General features: G+C 37.6%; 2 protein-coding genes and 1 long non-coding RNA gene across 5 annotated transcripts in view; 2 read left to right on the top strand and 1 right to left on the bottom strand.

The window, feature by feature from the left end:
* Positions 1-60: 60 nt before the first annotated feature.
* The window catches only part of TNFSF13B (TNF superfamily member 13b), a 79,031-nt gene continuing 54,299 nt past the window's right edge, over positions 61-24,792 (top strand). Inside the window, exon 1 of the mRNA XM_077854978.1 lies at positions 61-198. The gene's annotated coding sequence lies outside the window, so the exon portion shown is untranslated. The remainder of the gene's footprint in view (positions 199-24,792) is intronic.
* On the top strand, positions 64-20,763 carry ABHD13 (abhydrolase domain containing 13). Of its 3 annotated transcripts, XM_077854984.1 has the most exons (3): positions 78-198; positions 659-761; positions 15,717-20,763. In XM_077854984.1, exon 3 carries the CDS (start codon positions 15,737-15,739, stop codon positions 16,748-16,750), a length of 1,014 nt encoding a protein of 337 aa, XP_077711110.1. In that variant the 5' UTR covers positions 78-198; positions 659-761; positions 15,717-15,736; the 3' UTR covers positions 16,751-20,763. The 3 variants fall into 3 exon arrangements, with proteins under 3 accessions (XP_077711108.1, XP_077711110.1, XP_077711109.1); XM_077854982.1 differs by lacking the exon at positions 659-761 and having other exon boundaries at positions 64-198; XM_077854983.1 differs by lacking the exons at positions 78-198; positions 659-761 and adding an exon at positions 808-829.
* LOC144287725 (uncharacterized) lies at positions 629-1,396 on the bottom strand. Its single transcript, XR_013355475.1, has 2 exons — positions 927-1,396; positions 629-803 (listed from the first exon to the last, which is right to left on the bottom strand). It is a non-coding gene; the product is annotated as an uncharacterized LOC144287725 (long non-coding RNA).

Genomic DNA, 24,792 nt, shown 5'->3' with positions numbered 1-24,792 from the left:
GACACCGAGCGTCGGCCGGAAGTGGAGGAGCCGAGAGCGGCGCCGCAAGAGCTCCGGGCTAGACCGTGGCGACGACGGCGGCGGCCCCTCGGCTGGCGGAGGACGATGAGGAGCGACGGAAGCGGCGCGGGGGGACGCTGCTGCGCGGCGCCGGCTTCCGTGTCCGCGGCCGACTGCGCAGCCTGCGAGCGGGTCTAAGTAAGTGCGGTGCGCGGCGGCGGCGGCGGCGGGGGCGGCGGGGGCGGCCGGCGGGGTCTGCCGCGGGGTGGCTGCGGGGCCCGGCGGGGGCGGCTGCCGTGCGGGGGTCGGGACCTGGTGCGCCGCGTTCCCGGGAGCGCGCTCGGACCTGTACGCGGAGGCCCCCGCGCCCCCCCCCCCGCGCCCCCCCGCGCCCCGAGGGACAGCGAGCCGGGACGTCCCTGGCTCGGGCGCGGGGACCTGCCGCCGACAGCCTTCGACCTGCGGGTTCCCGGGCGGGAAGTTTGGGGTGTCCAGGGAACAGCGCGACCGCACCCCGCATGGCCGCGGCCGGTCCCGCCGGGGTGTCTGTCTGTCCGCTGAATTCATTTCCTGCAAAAATGCATCATGAGCCTTACTGCCTGGGGGGTCATGACCAAAACCCCATATTTTTTTTTTTGTTGTTGTTTGTTTATTCCAGAGCCGTTTCCCATGGGTCTGCTAGGCGGTAGCTGAGTAGGTACAGGGGCTTCGCGTGCCGATGTCTGATGTCGGGTGATCCCCTCCCGGTCTCCCCGGCACGGGTCAGTACTTCTCTGTGTGCAGGCTTAGATTAGCCACGTCTTCTGCCGAAAAGTTCAATGTTATCTCAGTAAGTAGCCGTTGGCCGTTACCCGTGTAATGTCATCTCACCGCCCCACCCCACTCCAAAGCAGACTGCTCCATTCAGCCCCTGCGCGTGGACTCACTAAGTGCCAGGCGCTGTGCACTGAACCTACAGAACCGAAGAGACGAAGTCCTCGTCGTCAAGGAAGTCCCAGTCTATGGGAAGCAGATAAACTCGTTATCCTGTGGCAGTAGGCGGCACCCCGTAAATGTGTACTGACTGCAGAATGTGGAACGGTTGCTAGTAGGGGGCAGAGGTCCCTCGAAGGCTTCCTGGGGGAGCTGGGTTTTCACAGAAACATAAGGCATTGCCCAGTTTGTTTCCTGCGTGCACATACTCAGGTATCCTCCAGCGAGTCTTGTCGTATTGAACCCAAGTCTAGCAGAAGTTCTCGTTGTACTTATTTTCCCTTACCCCGCTGTGGGTGGATAATAAACGCTTTGAATGGGGTCTTAGGGAAGCAGCTGCACCAACACACTATGTATCACGCTGGATCCCAGCAGTTTTCCAGTTATGTGTTTCACCTCCCATTTACCTCGGAGGAAACCTATAGTTAGAGAGGCTAAGTGAGTTGGCAGAAGTCACCCAGGTAATTACAGACCAAGCCGGAAAACAGGTCTCTTTCCGCTGCATCACACTGCCTCCCTTTGGTAGGTGATTTGAAATGACGCGTATAAGCCAGCTCAGGACCATCTGTGCGTCCAGACCCGGGAGCCCCACCTGCCTTCTCGGGCACACCTGGCCCTTGCCCTCTGAGTGACAGGCTACACCAGCTAAGTGAGAACTTGGTGATAGGTTCAGGAGGCTGCCAGGCCTCACGTTTTCCTGTGATCTCCCCTCTCTTGCTGCTCATTTCAGGGGAATCTATTTCTGTTTTTCACTGATTTAGAACTCAGTTATAACTCAGATTCTAAAATCTTTCTAATTCTTGCTTAATCTCATTCAGGAATGCCTGAGACCCTTAGGTAACCCTTCTTAGGTTTGGACCGAAGAAAAGGGATCCGGTTTTTCTTTTTTTTTTTTTTAATTTTTTTTTTTATTTATTTATGATAGTCACAGAGAGAGAGAGAGAGAGGCAGAGACACAGGCAGAGGGAGAAGCAGGCTCCATGCACCGGGAACCCGATGTGGGATTCGATCTCAGGTCTCCAGGATCGCGCCCTGGGCCAAAGGCAGGCGCCAAACCACTGTGCCACCCAGGGATTCCCTGGTTTTTCTAATTTTTCTAGTTGAGATGTTTTTCCCCTCAAAGGATACACTTCATAATGAGTTATCACAAATTTTGTTACTCTTTCTTATAGGTCCTGACTCCTACAGCAGTACCTTCTGAAGTTGCAAAGCTGTAGTATTTTCCCAAAGTGAACTATATACATTAATGAGTTAGCCTGAGAATTTTATTTCTGTAACGTTGGTTTTATAAGAAAAATGATTTTTAAGTTTCCTCCATCTAGTTTTGAGTAAAGTATCTAGAACAGTACCCCTCCATAAGTTGGAAACTTTGTCTGAATTTCATTATCAGTTTTAATTCTAACATCGCTTATTTGCATTTTTAGCTTTTGTGAATCTTTTTAAATAATTTTCTTTCTTACAGATATTTATAATCTCAGGACAAATTGTGATTGGCTTCCATAGTGACAGTGATCTGTCATCTTTGTTCTCTCAGAGTTGGCTGTATTTGCCAAGTTTTCCATGCTTCAAGTAAAGGGGGGCAGCAGGAAAATGCTATTTGTGTGGCTGTCTGGTGTGTTTGAGATATCTGCTCAAGCAGGTTTAAATCCCAATGTAAAAAGCTATCTCAACTATTCAGTTACTCTCCAACATTTTCATAGGCCATTGTTGTTCATTTGTCCCAAAGGACTATTAATACACCCTTTTTCATTATTGATGACATGTGGATACCCATTAGGGAAGTAGATAATTCATTCTGTGGTGTCTCCAGCACAGAGATAGCTACTTGTGTTTCCACGTCAGCTGTGCAGCTGGCATGATTTCTTAACTTCCCTGTGCAGAAAAGGAGATCTGTTGATGTAGGAAGGTTGAGTCTGAGTTCTGTATTACTGGGAATGGGATTGGAAACTGAATTCCTTCAGAGTGCTTGAGGAGCAGCATGGGATACTCATTGTTTGTCTGTGATCTGGCTGTTAGCGATGACACATGAATTTGCTTTCTAAGTTTTACAGCCTTTGCTTGAACGTGCACTGTTCTGTCACTTGTAGGTATGTTGTTTTGTTTTGTTTTGTTTGTAGGTACGTTTTTTAATAAATGATCAGTTTTTATTTTTAAACAAGCTATTCCCAAAATTATCAATTTGAGATGGACTTAAGGGCCTTGAAAAATAATAGTATATTCATGAGTGAGGACTTTTTCCATTGTGTGTATATAGTTGGGGAACCTTCACTCACATTCATAGAGGGAATTTGTCTTTCACGTGCAGGTAAACATCTGTGGTTTTTTAAAGATCTTGTACTGTTGGCAGAATCAGTAAATCACCATATACTGTGTAATACAGTGTAAACATTTGCAATGAAAAAATAGTAAGGATAATAAGCATTTACTTTTTTGTGTGAGAATTCTGACCTTTATTAAAATATAATTTTAAGTGTGATTGAAAGAATAACATATTTGTCTGATTTACTCTCCCTAGTTATTGAGGCAATAATTAAAATGTATTCATTCCCATAATTTGGGTTTTTAGTCTTGATATATTTAAGTTGTTTTTAATTTGTAGATAAAATATTGCTGGATAAAGAACTGATCTGAATAGATTACCAACTTCAAAGGGGGGTGATAATATTTTTTGGCAAGGAAGAAGTTGATGGTGGTTGTTACTCTAGACTTGAAAGTAATGTTTAGTGTTTGCCATCATGTACATTACTTTTCTACTGGAAACATTAACCTGAGTTCTGTTAAAGCAGAAACAAGACATTGCAGAGTTCACAGAAACTCATGATCATTCCTTGTATATTCCTAGTTTTCTTTTCTCCTCTCCTAGTAATTACACACTCCTAAAACATGCTATGTCTGTAGTTTTATGTAAAGGTTGTGCAGCCAGTTATTTTCTACAACTTTAACTACGTGTGCTTTAAAAATGTGTTATTTGACAGTGGTCTGGGAAGGAGACTGGAAAGCTTATGATGAATAAAATACTTCACAAACTTCAACTGAAATATGAAATCACTGGATCTGTGCACATCCGAGATTGCTGGAGAATCATTTTTAATCTTGGTGAATACTTACCTATCCCTAACTTTTCAGTTACTTGTTAAAGTCATATAACTGGGCCCGCCAACCTTCTGTGGTAGTTAGCAAAGACTGTTTATAATCTGCTGCTTATTTTCCAACTCTGCCTTTGATTTTTCTCTATCACCTATAAAATAGAATTTGTGAGACCTGAACATCCCTGGCGGCTCAGCAGTTTAGCGCTGCCTTCAGCCGGGGGCCTGATCCTGAAGACCTGGAATCGAGTCCCGTCGGGCTCCCTGCATGGAGCCTGTTTCTCCCTCTTCCTGTGTCTTTGCCCCTTTCTCTCTTTCTGTCTTTCATGAATAAATAAATAAAATCTTAAAAAAAAAAAAAAAAGGAATTTGTGAGATCTTAGGGATTCTTTCTGCAAATGTGGAAACTGAAACCCAAGCTAAAAAAATGATATGCGGGAATACCCATTCAAAATAGGTTGCCACATTTAAATATCGACTTGGCTAGTGATTTGAGAATGTGGGAAGCAACATTCACTGGGTACCAGCCTCACCCAGAGTGACACAGAACCTTTGCCTAGGCAGAAAATTTCCTCTCCACAGCTTGTCATCTGTCTTACATTTAGGATCCTTGGGAACCTGAAGAATATTAGGTCTTTTTATTAAAGATACTTCTCTTCCAAAATCTAGCAAGCTTTAGCAACCTGCATATGTTGTAATGCACAAAATACTTAATGTAGTACTTCTTTCTTTGGGAGTGGGGGTGGGGATTTTTCTTTTTTCTTTTATTTTTTATTTTAATTCCAGTATAGTTTGCATACGTTATTATACTAGTTTCAGGGACTTATTCTGGGGATCCAGTAGTGGCTCAATATTCTCAGTCAGCATGATGCCACACATTAACAAATTGAAGGATAAAAATCATAAGATCATTTTAATGTTCAGAATAAACTATTGAAAAAATCAAACATCTGATTTTATGATAAAAACTCTCAACAGAGTGGGTATGAGAGGATATACTTCAACAAATGAAGGCCATGTAAATATAAAATACTCAAAAGTAACATCATACTCAGTGGTGGAAGATTTAATGCTTTAGCCCTAACAAAGATCAGGAACAACACAAGGAAGTCCACTCGCCCTGCTTTGATTCCACCTAGTACTGCAAGTCTCAGCTGTAAGAATCTTCTTAGACGTGGCCTCTTTTCTCCTTTTAGTTGTGGAATCTGTTCTGTCAGTCTTCAGGACAATTTGTGGGGTATTTAGGATGATTTGATAGTTACCTAGTTCTCTCCATAGTATATCATTCTTAATTTGAAGGAGACAAGTTTCTGGAGGAGAAAGATGGTAAGGTTATATAGTTAGGCACTATAGAACAGTGTTTTTCAAACTTTCTGGTCTCAGAACCCTTTACATTTTAAAGAATTACCAGGGATGCCAAAGTGTTCTTGTATATGTATACTATAGAGAGAGGTATTTATTGTTAGAAACTAAAGCTGAGAGTTTATGAAATATGTAAATTATCATTTTAAAGTGGCAGCAAAATATTTATTGCACATTAATATATTTTTTATCCAGAACAGCTGTCTTTGCAAAAAAATAATAATGAGGAGTATGGCATTGTTTTACATCTCTGTAAATATCTTTAATGTCTGCTTGATAGAATACAGGCTGATCATCATGTTTCTACATTCATTCTCAGAAGGTAGGCTGTTTTAGGTGAACTTTATGAGGCAGTATCAGGCTTGCACAGACCCATACTTGATAAGGGAGTAGTATTATGGTTATTATGGATACTATTCCAATACTAGACAGATGGCATCTTAAGGGTTAGTTACGTTGTGGAATCTGAAACTTGTATCAAAGAACTTTTTTAGGGACGTCTGGGTGGCTCAGTGGTTGAGCATCAGCCTTTGGCCCAGGTCATGATCCTGGGATCGAATCCTGCAGTCAGGCTCCCTGCAGGGAGCCTGCTTCTCCCTCTGCCTATGTCTCTGCCTCTGTGTGTGGTGTCTCTCATGAATAAATAAAGAAAATCTTTTTTAAAAAAATCCATCAGTTTATCTCACAGTAAACTTTTTCATGCTTTGTTTATGTGATATCATTCATTGGTTGTTTGGAAAATATTTGTTTGCTGTGTTGGGCAGGTAGTTCCAAATGCCGATACGTTTGAAAGGTTATCAAAAATCACATTTGCTAATAATATCATTACCACAATGCTATCAGAAAAGTCTCTGAAGTCATGGGAAGCTATTGGCAACTTCACATTCATTTTCTGTGGAAGGTGCCAGACACCTAAGCCTGAGGAACCATAGTTTTGTTAATGGTCTTTTTTTTTTTTTTAAGATTTTATTTATTTATGAGAGACACACACAGAGAGAGGCAGAGACATAGAGGGAGAAGCAGGCTCCATGCAGGGAGCCTGATGTGGGACTTGATCCCGGGTCTCCAGGATCACACTGTGGGCCGAAGGTAACACTAAACTGCTGAGCCACTGGGACTGCCCAGCTAATTGTCTTTTTAAGTAAAAATATTGTCACCTAAACAAAGCACATAGTTCAGCTCACAACTCAGACTGTTAGTACACAGCACTAGTGATCTGGTGTCCTCCTCATTGTGTCACACACTTGTCACTCAGAACATGGAAGATGTGTACTCATTGGTTGAGATATAATTAATACTTTTTTTATGAGTTTTTCAGTGACATTCTTGAGTAAAACTGACGTTCCCCCCCTTTCCTGGAATTCATGGGGATAAAGAATAGGACTCCTGGTTGCTCTGTCTTGTTTGTTGCCAGGCAGCTGCAGTTGTATGCAGCACTGGTTTTGTACCATTAGTGCAAATAGTGTCTTAATATAATTATTTTTTTTATTTTTATTTATTTATGATAGTCACACAGAGAGAGAGAGAAGCAGAGACATAGGCAGAGGGAGAAGCAGGCTCCATGCACCGGGAGCCCGACGTGGGATTCGATCCCGGGTCTCCAGGATCACGCCCTGGGCCAAAGGCAGGCGCTAAACCGCTGCGCCACTCAGGGATCCCTTAATATAATTATAATGCAGATCTCAGAGACACATCAGAGGGTCTTGGTGTCCCTAGGCGTCTGCAGTGCAACCACCTTTTGAAAACCACCGGCAAAGGAAGGTCTCAGGTTTAATGGGAACGTTAAGCTCATCCAGTTCGGCTGCTCTGATTTCCTTGACACCGTGATGGCCAAGTATTTACTTAGATTATGCCTGAATACTTCCACTTCCTGTGAATAATTATGCTAAATGGATAAAAATATGTGGCATAGACAGCTATTTGATGGCAAGTAAGAGAAATCCTTAATCATGGAGTTGTGCTTTGTCCTGTTTTTTAAAAGTTTGCATAGATTTCCACATGGTTTCTCTAAGTAAACAAGCATGATAAAATGTAAAGATGACTAAATCATGTTGTAAAGGACACATCATTATGGTTTTATTTTTCTTTTGCTGTGTTTAAAGACAATTGTGATCTTTGATTTTGTCTTCTCTATAATTAAGTCAACTTATATTACACGTGCATTGTTATATATGCCCCGTGTGTTTCCTGAGTAGATCACGAGCTACATGAGGACAAGGGCTATACATTTATGAAATTTAAATAGTCTGTAGTCCCTAGGCACTATCATGCACATAATGGGATCTGTACATATTTATGGCATGACCTTTAACCTTTAAATAGTAGGGAGGGATGCATTGGAATCTGACAGGGCTGGGAAACTGAGGGACCGCTTCACTGGCCTAGGATGGGTTTGAGAACTCCCGTGGGCATTTGTGGTTGTGTTCTGAGGACTTGTCATTGAGGAGGGGCATGACTTTGCTACTGCTCTCTTTTTGTTGAGCATGAGGTTAGACAGTATTTAAATATTTTCCCTTAGGCATGGAACCATTCGCATTTCTCCAGGTACGTATATATGAGGGAGCACATGAGGTGACGGAGATCAGGTGAGCATGCCTATCACTCACTTGGTTGACTTATCACTCTACTGACACTGTAGCCAACCTGATGGTTCTGACAGTACAAGATGTTGCTAATATTTCAAAACAATTTTTTTAAAAGGAAAACTTTCATATCTACTTTGCCTATACATTATAATAAAAATTAGTCATGCTTCCAATAGATTATTTCTTTTTGGGGGGGATTTTCATTTATTTATTTGAGAGGGGGAGAGAGAACATGAGCAGTGGGAAGGGGGGGAGAGAGAGAGAGAGAGAGAGAAGCAGACTCCCCATTGAGCAGGGAGCCCCATATGGGGGCTCTATCCCAGGACTATGAGATCATGACCTGAGCCAAAGGAAGATGCTGAGCCACCTGGGTGCCCCTTCTTCTTTTTTAAAGATTCATTTATTTATCTTAGAGTGAGTGTGAGCACGGGAGCAGGAGGAGGGTCAGGGAGCCCAACTACCTGGGGCTCAATCTCAAGACCCTGAGATCATGACCTGAGTCAAAATCAAGAGTTGGTGTCTTACCCGACTGAGCCACCCAGGCACCCCTCAATAGATTATTTCTTGAGAAGTGCTTACTAGTATCAATTTGAGGCCTCTAATCACTTCATCTAAATAAAAAGCACAAAATTATTTTTAATGTTGATTTTTCATTGAATCACGACCTGTGTGTGTTATAATAATGTGCTTAAGCTTTAGTTTACTTGTTATTATATATTGAGCTCCAGAATTTCACCTGTTTTTTTTAAGTGTTTATACATCATGCTTTTTTTTTTTTTTCATAATTAACATAAAGCATTCAAAATGCATGATGAGAAGGGTATGGTTAGTTATAGATAAGTTTGAGGTGTCACTGAAAATCAGGTACTCAGGAAACAGGTAAATTGAGATTGTAGATGGAGTAGACACAGAATCAGAATAATTTATACAACAAGTATGATAATTGGAGCCATGAGAGAGAATGAGATGGCTGGGGGAAAGGAGGTAAATGGACAAGACCTTGGAAAATACCTGCATTAGGGGTTGGGTCAGAGGGAGGACTGCTGGAATTTGAGTATACTGGAAGCTGAGGAAGTCAGTGTTTGGTGCTGCTTGGGGGTTGTGATGTTGCAGTGTTTATTGAGAAAGAGCCATTGGATTTATTAGCAAATGAGGTTTACTTTTTATGAGAGATCATGATGAGAGCTCATGCATCAGATTCTCCTATATTAAGTAAAAATTAAGTGAGGTGGTTAAAGCCACAGCTGGCTGGGTTTTAGAGACTTCAGACTGTAGGATCTGGTGTGATAGAACATAGTAAGGTAGAAGCATGGAAGATGAGAAGATACTGGTTGACTGAGTTTCTGTTGTCTGTAGATCTAATGTTCTTTCCCTTTATGCAACCCTTCTAGTTAGTATAAAGTTGATTGTTTAGGATACTAAGAGGCCTCAGCAAATGCATTTGATCATACAAAAGAACCTGGCAGATAATCCATCTTATTTGGCATCACATTTCATAAATGTTTTGCCCCATAAAATGTACTCTAAGGTATAACATCTTGCCTTGTTTATTGTCCACGGCCAGCAATGGTCTTGGGTTCAGCTGGATATTCACACTCTCAAGACCCAATAGACCATACTTGGCACTGTCTCTCTCACCTTTGTTGAAATATACGGGATAGAAAAGCCAGCGTGTCAGCGTCAGGTGTGTTGTTCCCAAATAATAACTCAGGCTAGTGGAAAGATGATGTGGGTGGGAGCAGGTGCCACTCTGACTTAGCTGCTTCCTGCTTACTGGGAAATAGTATCTTTTGTAATAGCTCATGGGCATTGCATCCAGGACTTAGCAGAGGACACGCCAGTTACAAGCCATATCCCCATTGAGAAAAGGCCACCTTTATACTTCCTACTGGACATGGGTAGCCCTCCTCAGTATCTAAATCTAGATTTAGGGACACCTGGGTGGCTCAGTGGTTGAGCATCTGCCTTTGGCTCAGCTCATGATCCCTGAGTCCTGGGATCGAGTGCCACATCAGGCTCCCCATGGAAAGCCTGCTTCTCCCCCTACCTGTGTCTCTGCCTCTCTCTGTGTCTCTCTCATGAATAAATAAATAAAATCTTAAAAAATCAATCAATCAGTCAATCAATCTAGATTTTGCTCACCACTAGGGGTCAAGTTTACCACAAAAAACTGCCTAGAAACAGCTAGTATCCCACCTTTATGGGTTTCCAGGGAAACTACTAGAAGGTTAACCAGAGGTCATTTTTTTTCATGCCTGAGAAAAGGTTTTACTTTCTTTACTTACACTAAATTATTGACAAAATATATGGAAAACTTGCATACCGCTAGCTATGGGATCTATACGGTGGACTGTATTAGAGGTGGATTCATTCTTACTGACTTTCCTAACATCTGAGTCTGTACAAGTTTTACATGTGAGAAAATGCCTCCAGTAATTGTATTTTGCTGATCGTTTCAACAAATTTAGTAAATAAAAAAATCCTTCCTATATTAGGTTTGCTTGCTCCATTCCTTTAAGAGCATAGAGGTGTGACACACTAGGGATCAGAAATTATTAGCATAATTGGGTTAAGTAAAAATGACAGTCTGTGAATAGAGGTCTCTTTCTAAACCACCAATATGCCAAAGCATAGTAAATAGAAGACAGCATACACACTTCAGAGCAGTTTTTATTCACCTGTCCCCCTTAAAATTGATTTCTATTTGATATTCTTCCATATGGATTGACTTTGATTCTGTCTTCTACAGTTTAAGATTATAAGATTACATTTGTTTATCACAAAGTCATTTAGCTACATTTATCACAAAAGTCACAAAGACTGTTCAGGAATGCTCTGTTGAAAACTGCAAATTTAATTCCTCTATTTCTAACCAGAACTGGACTCAAATATGCCATTTTTCTGATGTCCAGTCATATATATATATATGCTCAGAATACAGCTATGTTTTCTAAGAAGTCTAATAATTTAGATACATTACTGGGTTGTTCATTTAAAAAGCATCTTAGTCTTGAATGTATGTCAAGTGGTGTACTACCCAGTAGGGATATGGTAGTGAAAAAGGAAGACAGTTGTTGGCCTTATAGATTTAAATTCAAAATTGTATGTTGAAATTAGAAATTAAAGAGGCTACTTTTAAAAAGATAATTTTTCAGAGCTTGAGTAATTGAAGATTATAACTATTTCCCATATATTATATGTATACACATACGTATGTATGTATGTGTATATATATTACATATATGTATGTATGTAATGTTGTAGTAGATTTTGTTTGATTTGAAAACTGAGTCAGCTCTTGATTATGCAAGATAATAGGGAGCCTTATCAAATTTTTAGATTTGCTTGGTACATTCTGATGTTGATGTTAATTTGAGCAGAACATGGTTAGAAACATGGTAGTACAGCTAGAAATACTAGTCACAAAAGCAGATGAAATTACCATATCTTCATAGTATTTGTAAATGCTTTTAGTTTCATTTGGTAATACTGACCATCCTTATATATAGACATTTTAAAGATTCTTATTGTACTAAAAAGGAAATTCAAAATGGAAATAAGTGACAAACACAAAATTATTCAGCAAATGTATGATAGAGCAGAATTTAGGGTGATGAAATTTTAGTGTTTTTTTCTACTAAATCACCAAATAAATGGTGTTTAAGTTACTCATCTCTCTGAAAACTGTCATAAATGATTGGCTTTAACTATGAAAAAGACCATGAAATTGTTCACTAAAGAAATATCTTAAATGGTATATATTTTCCAAATAGTGCAATGCTCTAGTATACTTGTATTTTATCCCAAACTCTGCTAATCCTAATCATTACATAAATTTAAAAAAAATTATGTATAAAGTTAACACTGTTGTATTTTCACATTTCTCAAGTACACCTTTTTGGTACAAATGAAAATCATTGATACCACTTATAATTAAAAAAGATAAAAATAAAATTAAACATTAGATGAAAAGTTTAAGTGGGCCGGATGTGTTGTTAAGACTTATCCACTATGTTGAAGGAATATAGAGTAGCCCTATCTGATTCTAAGCTCTGTTGATACATAGCTGTCATAGGTTGTAAAAGATATTAACTGATTATTGATCTGGAACAGTTTTCAGTATTGAATGTAATTGGCTGATTTGGCTGCTAGAGTGCAGACTCTTTCAATCCGGTCTTTAACCAGTTCTTGATACCTACTGCTCAGGTATTGCCTCTATGGTTTTTAAGCTTGAATTTTTGTTTCACCTCACACATCTGCTTTTCTCTGGCTTACCATAGTACTCATTGTAATAAAACTTGCTACAACTGGGTGGCAGTATTGATTTCAGAGAAACTTTAGAAAAATGCTATGCTGTTTATGTTCAAAGAGAGTCATTTGAACAAGAGCTCAAATTTGAAAGTCTGTGTTTAGTGAAATAGTAAGATGTGTTTGGTGAGATAATAGTGAAAGACCATATCTGTTAAGTCATCTAGCTCCTCTTTATAGCCGTCTAATTTAACTTGGTTTTATGATTTTTTTCAGTGTTTAATTCAGTGAATGAAAATTTCACATTTATTAGCTTATAGAATACAGTAAAATTTTTAAAAATTAGTCATTAACTGTTATTTATTAAATTTAAGAATAACTTCTTTATGGTAGTTTTATTAGTGAGTAAAAGAGAATTTAATATTTTTTAAATTAAGCAAATGTATAAATAGATGACTGCTACATAAGAAAACTTGTATCTCACCTTTTTTGCCTTTTTAAGATAACATACATAGACTTTTTTATTTGATAACCAGAAAGCTTTGGCTTGAATCACTTTTCTTCTGTATTTTCTTTTATCAATTATAATTTTCAGAAATCTTTAAAGAAGTTTTTCTCTAGTAAGTCATTTTCTTCATTTATCTCTGGTTCTCAAATAGAATTGCTCTATTGTTTCACACTTATTCCCCAGGTGTTTGTGGCTTTATCAATAGCAATCATAGCAACCTGTTTTGACTCAGTGATATGAAATTGCAATAAGAGCTATATGAACAATTGTGCATTATTTCATGATGCTGACAATCTGAAATTTTAATGTGTACAATGAATTATTCAACTTTTTCTAAAAAATAATACAATATTAGAAACCAGTGGTTAATTTAAATAAATTATTGTTCTAAGTTTAACGGAAAACCTCCAGGTAGAGAAGAAAATATTTTATTCTGACTTTAGTTTGTTTACTTATAATTTATAACGTGAAAAAGAAAGTTGACAATAAATTATATCAGAGTGGCCTTGGTTGGTTAGAATATGTTAACTATCTCTTTAGTAAAATTTGCCTTCAACCTACCTAGCTCAGTAAAGTTGTAGGATACAAAATCAATATACAAAAATCTGTTGTGTTTCTATGCACTAATAATTATCAGAAAGAAATTAAGAAAACGGTTTTATTTACATTTTCATAAAATACATAGGAATAAATTTAATCAAGGAGGTGGGAGACCTGTACACTGAAAACTATTAAGACATTAATGAAAGAAATTGAAAAAGACAGAAATTGATGGAAAGATACTGCCTGTTCATGGATTAGAAGAATTGTTATGTCCATACTACCCAGAATAATATACGGATACCATGCAATCACCATCAAAATTGCAGTGGCATTTTTGCAGAAAGAGAGAGAACAGTAATCCTACATTTTTGTGGAACTACAAAAGATCTCAAAGAACCAAAGCAACCTTGAAAAAGAAAAAGCCGGACGCATCACACTCCCTGATTCAAACTATATCACAAAGGTCTATCAAAACAATGTGGTATTGGCATAAAAATAGATACATAGATCAGTAGAACAGAATAGACTGACCAGAAATAAACCTACACACTAATGGTCAGTTGATTTATAGCAGAGGAGCTAAGAATATGCAGCGGGGGAAGGTCAGTTTTTTCAACAAATAGCACTGGGAAAACAGGATTTCCACATGCAGAAGAATAAAACTGGCCCAGTCTTAACACCATAAACAAAAATTTAACTCAAAATGGATTAAAAACTTTAAGACCCAAAACCCTAAAACTCCTAGAGGAACACTTGGCAGTAGACCCCTGGACATCTGTCTTGGCAGTGATTTTTGGATCTATGACACCCAAGCAGGGGCAACAAAAGCAAAATAAGTAAGTGGGACTATACCCGACTATGAAGCTTCTGCACAGCAAGGGAAACCGTCAACAAGTGAGTCAATAGCCTACTGAATGGCAGACTGTCTATGCAGATCATATATTTGATTGGGGGTTAGTATCCAAAGTATATAAAGAAGTCACACAACTGAATAGCAGCAAAACACAATGTGATTGTGAAGTGAAATAGACATTTTTCCAGAGAAGACATATAGAGGGCCAGCAGGTACATGAAAAGATGTTCAGCATCACAAATTGTCAGGGAAATGCAAGTCAAAAACCACAGTGAGATATACCCCTCCTACCTGTCAGGATGGCTCTTATCAACAAGACAAGAAGTGTTGGCAAAGATGTGGAGAAAAGGATATCCTCATGCACTGTTGGTAGGAGTGTAAACTGTGCAGCCACTGTGGAAAAGAGTATGGAGGTTCCTCAAGAAATTAAAACCACAACCAGCAGATGATCCAGCAATTCTGCTTCTGGCTCTTTATCCAAAGAAAACAAAACCACTGACTCAGAAAGATACCCCCCCCCATGTTCATTGCAACATTATTTACAACAGCCAGGATATAAAACAACTTAAGTGTCCATGGATGGATGAATGGGTAAAGAAAATGTGATATATACACACGGCAAACTATTACCACACCATAAAAAAGAATGAAACCTTGCTGTTTGCGACAAAATTTGGTGGACCTGAGAGCATTATGCTAACAAAGAAGTCAGAGAAAGACAAGAAAAATTTTTTTAAAAAAAACTCCAAAAACCAAACCCAAACCCCAAGTTTTTAGATATAGAGAACAGATTGTTGGTTGCCAGAGGCAGGGATGGATGAGATGGGTGAATGTACAAACTTGCAGTTGTAAAATAAATAGCCATGGGGATATGGTCTACTGCTTGGCAACTGTCATTAATACGTCTTGCATATTTGGAAGTTGCTAAGAGAGCGCATCTTAGAAGTTCTCATCACAGGAAAACAATTCTGCAACTATGAATGGTGACAGATGTTAACTAGACTTACTGTGGTGATTGTTTCCCAACATATATCAATATCTTTATGTCGTATACCTGAAAATAATATGTTATATGTCAATTAAACTTCAGTACAGTTTTTTTCCCCCCTCAACCTACCTAGCTCACTGGTAAGCACACCAAGAGCTTTGGGATTATCCTAGTTGGCCCCTGGGCTCTTCTGCCTGAGGAGCTTCTAGCACAGCAATTTACTTATGCCCTTGAGCCTCCATATCCCTTATATAAAAATTTGGGAACATGACATCAACTGATTGTCCTATCAAATCAAGGAGAAAGCAGTAATGAAAGTACCTGGTTGTAATTAAGCACTTAAAAAAAAAGTGAATATAATTTGATGAATATTTATGTTTCTTAAACACAGCAGTGGAAGGAGAAAGGAGACTGTTGAGAACTGAAGGAACAAGGGAAATTAGAGCAACGGTGGATGGATTGATGTAGCCTTTCAAAGATTCTTGTAGGACCATGATTTCTTATATCATGGAACTAACTTTTAAAAAAATGTATGTTGAATTACTGATTCTCTCTCTCTCTTTCTCTTTAGGATACTTTCGGAGAGCTACAATGGAAAAGTCCTGGATGCTGTGGAACTTTGTTGAAAGATGGCTAATAGCCTTGGCTTCATGGTCTTGGGCTCTTTGCCGTATTTCTCTTTTACCTTTAATAGTGACTTTTCATCTGTATGGAGGCATTATCTTACTTTTGTTAATATTCGTATCAATAGCAGGTATTCTATATAAATTCCAGGATGTATTGCTTTATTTTCCAGAACAGCCATCTTCGTCACGCCTTTATGTTCCCATGCCCACTGGTATTCCACATGAAAACATTTTCATCAGAACCAAAGATGGAGTGCGTCTAAATCTTATATTGATCAGATACACTGGAGACAATTCACCTTATTCCCCAACTATAATTTATTTTCATGGAAATGCAGGCAACATAGGTCACAGGTTACCAAATGCATTGCTTATGTTGGTTAACCTCAAAGTTAATCTTTTGCTTGTTGATTATCGAGGATATGGGAAAAGCGAAGGAGAAGCAAGTGAAGAAGGACTCTACCTAGATTCTGAAGCTGTGTTAGACTATGTGATGACTAGACCTGACCTTGACAAAACAAAAATCTTCCTTTTTGGCCGTTCCTTGGGAGGAGCAGTGGCTATTCATTTGGCTTCTGAAAATTCACATAGGATTTCAGCCATTATGGTGGAGAACACATTTTTAAGCATACCGCACATGGCCAGCACTTTATTTTCATTCTTTCCGATGCGTTACCTTCCTTTATGGTGCTACAAAAATAAATTCTTGTCCTACAGAAAAATCTCTCAGTGCAGAATGCCTTCTCTTTTCATCTCTGGACTCTCTGACCAGTTGATCCCACCAGTAATGATGAAGCAACTCTATGAACTATCCCCATCTCGGACTAAGAGATTAGCTATTTTTCCTGATGGAACTCATAATGATACATGGCAGTGCCAGGGTTACTTCACTGCCCTTGAACAGTTCATCAAAGAAGTAATAAAAAGTCATTCTCCTGAAGAAATGGCAAAAACTTCATCTAATGTAACAATTATATGATGTTTTTCTTTTTGATTAATGCACTGTATTTTAATTTGTGCAGAATGATAAAGAATGTTCCTTTCTAGAAGTGTGTTATGTCTGTACTTGTCTGAAGAGTGACATTAAACTTTGAAAGGACTTCAGTGCTCCTTTGAGATGATCCAAATAGTTTTTTACATTTGAAGAACTGTAATTCTTGGGATTATTTCATACATTTTCATCGAACCTTTCAATGTGGTTATGTATCCATACCTTTAGTTTAATATGCCAGTATAATAGCATATTGTATTCAAAAGTTTCTTGTTGCCTAAGTGGTGTGCCCTCTGTGACACATGGATTAATGGCTGGGTGTGGAAGGAGATTTGTAAACGAGAAACCTTTGAGTATTCTGCCTTTAGTAAATACCAGGACAATCATGGTAAGCAAACGTAGTCTGTAACTGCATTCTTCCCCTTAACAGTTAAAATGAAATGCATGATGGTATTTTATTCCTTGAATTATGCAATGCAATGTTTTTAATGTAAATAGTACTGGTCATATACCTATGTATATGGTAACCTGGGTCATATCTATTTTTATGTAAACTCTATTTTGTTCTTGGCAAGAAGTGAAATTGAGGCCTGTGTGCAGGTTGCCGTTGACTTTTGCTCCGGTGAATGCTGAGATCCAGCTTTTTCTTACAAATAAATGGGACCCCATTTTCCAATATACATGTACCGTGTTTTGTTAGGTACAGTCTGGATCATAGCATGTAAAAATAGAAATTTAGGATTTTACTGCAGCTTTGATGTGCATATTTGAACTTTTTAACATTTGTAATTTTGGTGGCAAAGAGACTTTTAGCTTCTGTCGGTTTTGTACGTCTACAGCTGAACCACTACTAGCAGTCATAATGATAATTAGAACTTGTTTAAGAATTAAATTAGCAAGTCTTACTACCATCATTACATGATTGTACATACGATTTTATAGAAACTCCCACATTTAATTTTTAAGTCCAGTATCTAGGTATATCTAGCCCACTAAAGTCAAGATCTCATTTATTGGACTTTCTGAAAATAAAAGTTACAAAAACAAAAGCAAAAAAGCTGTTCTTTGGTTTAATGTTTCAGTTGTTATGATAGCACTGAAAGACAGTTTCAGGAAGTCTTCTTTATTTTTCTCCAATGTAGGAATGTGGGAGTGAAGGAACTCTAGAGCTTTTTCATACAGAACCTATTTCCACATTTAACAATTAAATGGCTGTAAGTGAGAAGTAGCACTTAGGCACATAGAAGAGTAAGAAAAATCTTGCTTTAAAAAAAAGCCTCTTAAAACTTGCAGGATTTACTTTAAAAAAAATAAGCTATGAGGTATAATTGTGCTAGGTTGTTTCGAATCGTCTTCAAAAATTAGATGTAATTGAGCTCTGTACATTACATTACGTCAGCTTTAACATATTTTGAATATTTTAGCTATATTTATTGGCTTTGTGCAAGCAGCTAGAGTAGAGGAATAATGGGTCAATATTCTTGACTTTAATTTTAAAATCTTTCCAAGGAGATTGGGCTAGAAATACTTTTGCTGCATAACATTCTAAATCACTCTATGTCAGTATTTAGAAAATAAATTCTAGCAAGTATGATTTTTAAGGACACTTTTTCTAAAAATTATTGTTAGTCATGCTTTAAAAAAAGTTGGTAATGCATATCACAGAAGGTGTATTTTTTTTAGAAGGTGTATTTTTATGTATAAATTCACCATGATTAAAGGATACTTTTCATCTTGTCAATCCTTGATATGTAGAATGACTAAATAGTAATATATTAAAAAGAAAAGAGTTAATACAACAAATGCAGTGTCCTTAGGCATGAGCTTACTTGGCACACCCTAGACTTGTATCATTCTTTTAAGTTTACAGAGTACCTTTGTGTGTTTCCATGTGATTATTTGGTTTACTACTCATGGAGGGATTTATCAACTTTAGTTGTAAATATGCTGATGAAGTATAAAAGCTTTCAACCTTTTCTTCATCAGTGTTTTGTTCTTATGCTGCTTTTTTTTAAGGGTTTATAAACAGGTTTTTGTTTTGTTTTGTTTTGTTTTTTTCCCTAAGGCAGGATTTCAAAAATTGTAAAGTACTTGTTTCCATCCTCACCTTCATTCTCTTCGGATTAAGGAACTGTCTTCCTGCAGCAGAAGGGGCTGTGTTTAGGGTTGTTAATACATCTTTCTTTCCTCGCTTCTGTATTTGAAATTTCTTAGATGGGTAGAGAGTAGAAAACAAACTCTTGTTATTAGAGGTCCATGAAGCTCATGGGGTCATTTTTTCAAAACATCTAATTTGTGGCCAAAGCAGTCGGTCTTAATAAAATGTGAATGCTTCATAGGTCACACCTTCATTTGGACCCATGTCCTAGTGGGAATAGAACTATGTCTGCCTTGTGTATTAATTTCTGGCTCATTCTGCAAGAGCAGCTCTAAGAGATTATGAATGAATTTTAAGTTATTAAGTTAATGCAAATTTGGAAATCATATAACGATTTTAAATACAGGAAGATACAATTCATTTAGATCAAAACCATTATTTTGAAAGGGATTATTGGAAGGGAAATGACAAAAAGGATACTGAGAAGGATATTGCAAACTATGGGGAGAAAGAATTTGTGACAGATGAAAGGTAAAAAATATTAAATGAATAGAAGTAGCTGGAAAGGGAATATGACCTGGTTCTTGGATGTAGATCCAGGAAATGATTAACTGAGGAGATTGGCAAAAAGGATACCTAACAGAGCAAAACAATACATTTGTATGCAAGGCGTCTCTAACGGAGAAAGTGACTAGAGCACCTGAATTGCAAATACTTTGACTGTAGAATTGATACTTTTATTAAAATAGTGTTTTCCTTTTTGTTATTGGGCAGCTTTCCTGATGAGCTGTAGACACTTGGTAATCACCCAAGTTCCAGCTTTGGTAATGTGTCAATTATAGTCTCTTGTTGAGAATTCATACCACCTGATGCTTTTATATTCATTTCTTATTTTTGTAAGATTTGGTTTGAGGTCTGAATAGGTTTGTTTCGTCAAATTACAGAATGAAGGCCATGTTCAATTTTATATAAATTTTCTCTCAATGTCAGTTTAAGGGCAGTTTTTTATTATTGAGTCCCTTTCTTCCTTAAGGTTGGGGAAAAAATAAGGTACTTTTAAACAGGATGTCACAGAAATCACTTAAAATTAGGTCATGATTGAGATATACTGAACTCTTCCACTGACCTCGCCCCTCTCCATTTTTCCTATTATGTTTGACAACAATTATGAAGAGAAAAAAAAAACTGTGAAAAATATTCGTTATAATGCTTTCAGATTATCCACTTAGATTTATGTATTTTCATATCACTCAGGTAAAGTTAGAAATGACAGAGCACAGACATCTATTTTTTAAATCAGTAGGGTAGAAAATGAAAAGCACTTCTGTTTATTTATATTACCATATATGCACATCATCTTAGCTAATCAGAAATAATACATTCATTTGTATAGCAGAATAAATACATTCATCCTACTTATAGTCGACATGTTTTTGCCAAATGGCACAAATATACCTCCATTTATATTTTGTATCTTAAAAATGTAGTTTAAAAATAGGACTACATATAAGAGACACTTTTTACAAAAAGTGCCATATACTCATAATGTAACAGGGATGAGTGTGTGTTGTTTAACATAATTTATAACAGTTTCTGTCAGTACAGTGAATACTGAAAAGTCAAGTTGTTTTTGGCATATTCAAGTACATTCAGGATAAAATACGTTAACCCAGTTTCATGATGTAAATCATATTTTGTTATTTGCCATATTTTATTTGAAGTAGTAATAAAATTTTATAACTCAAATTTGAATGTTACCGTAAACGATGTGCTAGCCATGGCAAGCAAGCATTTACATTTGTTTTTTTTTTTACAATAAATTTCTTTTAGAATATACTTTCTATTTTTCTGTACTGACATATGCAATAAATTGATAACATTAAAAGTTTGATTAATGTCTTAAGATAGTTTGTATTCAGTCTTTTTTTCCCCCAATTTTCTATTGAATTTATATGGTAGGACATTAAGGTTTCCTTAAGGGTTAAATAAAATTTCTGAATTTATGGAAATTAATGAATTTTTATTGTTGTAATGGTAAGGTTGATAAGTGGAAGTTAGATTTATATTCTTTTCCTTCATATTATATCCCTCCACAGACATATAATTTAGGCTAATTGTAAGTATTTTCTGTAATATGAACCATTGGTGAATGACTAGGCCCCAAAGCATTTAATTAGCTAAATTAATCTAGGAATGAATAAATTTTAACTGTTCATCGTCCTTTTGCCTTCAGATTCATAAAATGCCTTCTCACAAAATTGGTCTTTTTTTACTCCCATTACTATGGAGTTGATGGTTTTGTATGATTAAAAATGGCCTGATATTCATTTAGTCTTTAAGAGTCTGTAGCTTGCTTTCCCTGATAAGAAACTCACATGTTTCAAGAGTGTCCGAACCAGTCTGATGATAGGAACTGGATGACAAACCTCAATGGCCCCCTTACAAGTGGAGGTGAAGAGTTCACTTATTGGAGACCACCATTCCGTTGATAGATGTGATGGGAGGTGAGATCTCCTGTGTGCTTTACTGAAAGGTTGCCAACCTGAATCTCAAGAAAAAGTTTTTTAAACTACTAGTTCTTATTTAAAAAAAAATTTTTTTTTCACATTCCTATTTCACTCTCCCAACTCTTGCTTTACATTCTTTTACATGCTAAAAGCCATCAACAGTTGGATCAGGTTAGAGAATATAAGGAAAAGGGAGGGAAAGACATTTTCTGAATACCTGCGAGTATGAGACCTGATGGTAGAATGTGTTAATGATCACTGGCCCCCCACAACAAACCTTTGAGTACTTTGCTCATGAGCAATTTACTTGTTAGGAATGTTACCCAATAAACCACATTTTCCACAAAGCATTTAAATGCTTTTCTGTGGAAGATCTAGAAGTTAACCTTATAAGACTGCTCATTCTCTTTTTTCAGCCCTTGATAGAAAAGTAAGACCCAAAAAAATATGAGTGTCCATCTTTCTCATGTTGTGAAACAGGTACTTTTGAAATAGATCTTACTGTTTGTTTTCCCAGCCTTACCATGCTGGTCCCTGAAATTATTTTATAATAGCGAGCACTTTTATTGAATGCTTGTGACATACCAAGTATTGTTCTGACTCCTTTTTGTTGTTTTTTCTTGATTACAAAGTAGTGAATTGGTCTCTGACTTTGCTGATCTCACTCCTTGATCTTTGTCCTGTTCTAACTTGCCAAAACCACTCCACACCTTTCCCTACCAAAGGGTACTAAGTGAGTGCATTTCTCATCAGATCAAAGTCAGACTTCTTGGTCCGTAGGGTCCTTCACAAAGTAAACTTAACCATATTCTCCTAAACGGTGGCTACTCCTCTTCCATGAATCAGACTCCTTTCTCATCTCTGCATTTACTTAAGCCTGGTGCTTTGACCTCTAAATCTAATGTCCTCTCACCTTGCTGAGCTCCCACACCCATAACCCAAATTCATGGTAGTTCTAGGAATAGTTGCTCCCCTTTCTGAAGATTATGGTACTCACTACCTTTTGTAGTTTGGTACTTGATTATATTCAATTTAGTTCTTCATTATACACACTGTTATTTCCCTTTTGTATGTCTTGGCTTCTATAATAAACCAAGATACTGCAGGCTGCCATTTGGTTTCTTTCTGATTGATACAGCACCTAGCACAGTGCTAAGCACCTTGTAGGTTTTCTGTGTGGAATGTGCTCACTGAAGTTAGTCCACACTTTCCTTCTCTAAGAACGAAGAAGATGCACAGAGGCAATTAATAAAATACTTTTCATATTTCTTAAAGGTTTAGATCTAGAATAGCAACACCTATAAGGGAAGGTAAACACACACACACACCCCAGCCTGTGATGAAAGTAGAAACATCGAAGGTATCCATGTGATTAAGTCACATCGCTAAGATGTGACCACTAAGCTTGGCATTAACTGGTAGAAGTACAGGGTAAGACAACAAGGGCCACAAAGTTAGCAGGCACACCAGTGGAAGGCCAAAGAACCCCTTGTCATGGGGTTTCTTATCTGGTTGATAGTGATTATGTCCCAGTTTTGTTATCTTCCATTACATTTTTAACCATGTACCTGTAATTCCCCTTTTAAAATTTTATCATAATCCCTATTATCATTTTTTAAACCAGTAAGATATGCACTTAATGAGGCATATTGGGTTTTTTTGTGTGGCCTTTATTCCCAGGGCATATACCTTGAGGTAAACACGAGTTCAAGGCTCCTCTATTGTAATCATGTAGACCTGTAAATATGGGATGGACTGGGTTAAGGGAGAGCCCAGGGGGAAGCTCAGAATCTTGGGAGATAGTTGGTAAACAATTGTAATTCTCAAATAAAAGCAGACCTGAAGATGAATGATAAGTGATGCAGTATTGCTAAAGCCTCTCCCAGTCTTTTACTATATTTCACCATTATCTGTTATTTGGACTTCTGCATTTTCATCAGTAACATTGTAAATTACAGACACACAGGCATCAGGCACACAGTGTCATCCAGTAGACTAAACTTTGTAAGGATGGACACAGTTCTCATTTCTCCTCATTGCCTTGGACACATAGCTGGGATTTAGAAAATAGTAGCTGGATGAAAAATGTTCTTTAGATATAGCAAATACTCCATTATATGATGATATCGATGGAAAATATATGTAAATACCTTTGCACTCCAGAGACATTATCTGAAGAGCAGAAAACCCTGGAACTTTGAGTAGTTTGTTCGTATCCCTGTGTCATCTCAGAAGTTCGTAAAGGCTGAAGTATTCACTGAAGTTAATCTAGGTATTGATGTTAAGATGATTATAAAGGCTATAGCCCAGCATAAGTGATGTTATTATAATTGAAACAAGAATGGTTAGTTTACATGACATACTTCTTTACTAAGAATACCAGATAGTTAGGGTATATAGCTAATAATGTTTTATACAAAATAGAAGCTTTCCTTGAGCGATTTAAACATTTTTATATAGTATTGGAGAATTGTAGGTTCTGGACACTGTTACTATAGTTCTGAATAGAACTGTCCTGTGAAGACCAGTTTTTCTCAGTTTGACATCATATTTGGTATATGTGTTTTGCACACCTTAATTATTTGTCTTACATTTTCTATGGGGGAGCTAATCTAAAATATAAACCATTTGTGTTCTAATAGTATAACTTGTTTCCCTTATTTAATAAGAATAATTGTTGCTTAGAGCCTAAAATTTAAGAAAATATATTAATGAGTAACTCATTGCCCTTTAATTCTTATTTATTATGAGTAGAACTGGAAGAAAAGCTGAGGGCAAATCTGCCTGAGGAGTAGTTCATAAGAAGGACTTTTAGCAAAGTGTTCTTATCTCCTACTGAGCTTTTGGAAAATGCAGAGGAGGAATGATCCTGGCATGTGAGAATAGTACACACCCAGATTATAACGTGGCTCAGAAAATAGCCTTATTTTTTTTTTTCCTTTCCTCAAGATTAGAGAGCCCTATGGCATCTTGTTGAATTTCCCCTTCCTACTTAAATCTCTCATGTCTTCCTCTGGAGTTATTAGTCTTTCAATTCTGCATCCCCCTTTCTTTATTTTCCATCCATCCTTTCATTATATTGTTGTTAACAATCACAGACTTACAGAAAAGATGAATTTATAGTAAAAGAATCTTTAATGAAGCATTTAAAAGTAAATTCCCAAGCTAATGGCCCATCATGTATGAATATTTTAATGGGTTTAGCTAAACACATTCTCCTGCATACATACTCATAATGCAACCATTAACACAAGTAGATTATTATACCTAATTCTCAGATCCCATTCATATTTTGCCAGTTATACCAATATCCTTTATGGAAGAAGGATCTCCCTCAGTAAAATGCTAGCAAATTGAATCCAGCAAAATATAAAAGGACTATGGGCCAAGACCAAGTGATCTTTATCACAGGAATGCAAGTTTAG

This window comes from Canis aureus, chromosome 17 (assembly GCF_053574225.1).
Source record: "Canis aureus isolate CA01 chromosome 17, VMU_Caureus_v.1.0, whole genome shotgun sequence".
NCBI classification, from domain to species: Eukaryota; Metazoa; Chordata; class Mammalia; order Carnivora; family Canidae; genus Canis; species Canis aureus.
The sequence above is the reverse complement of the archived record's forward strand: the minus strand, read 5'-3'. Positions and strand labels throughout refer to the sequence as shown.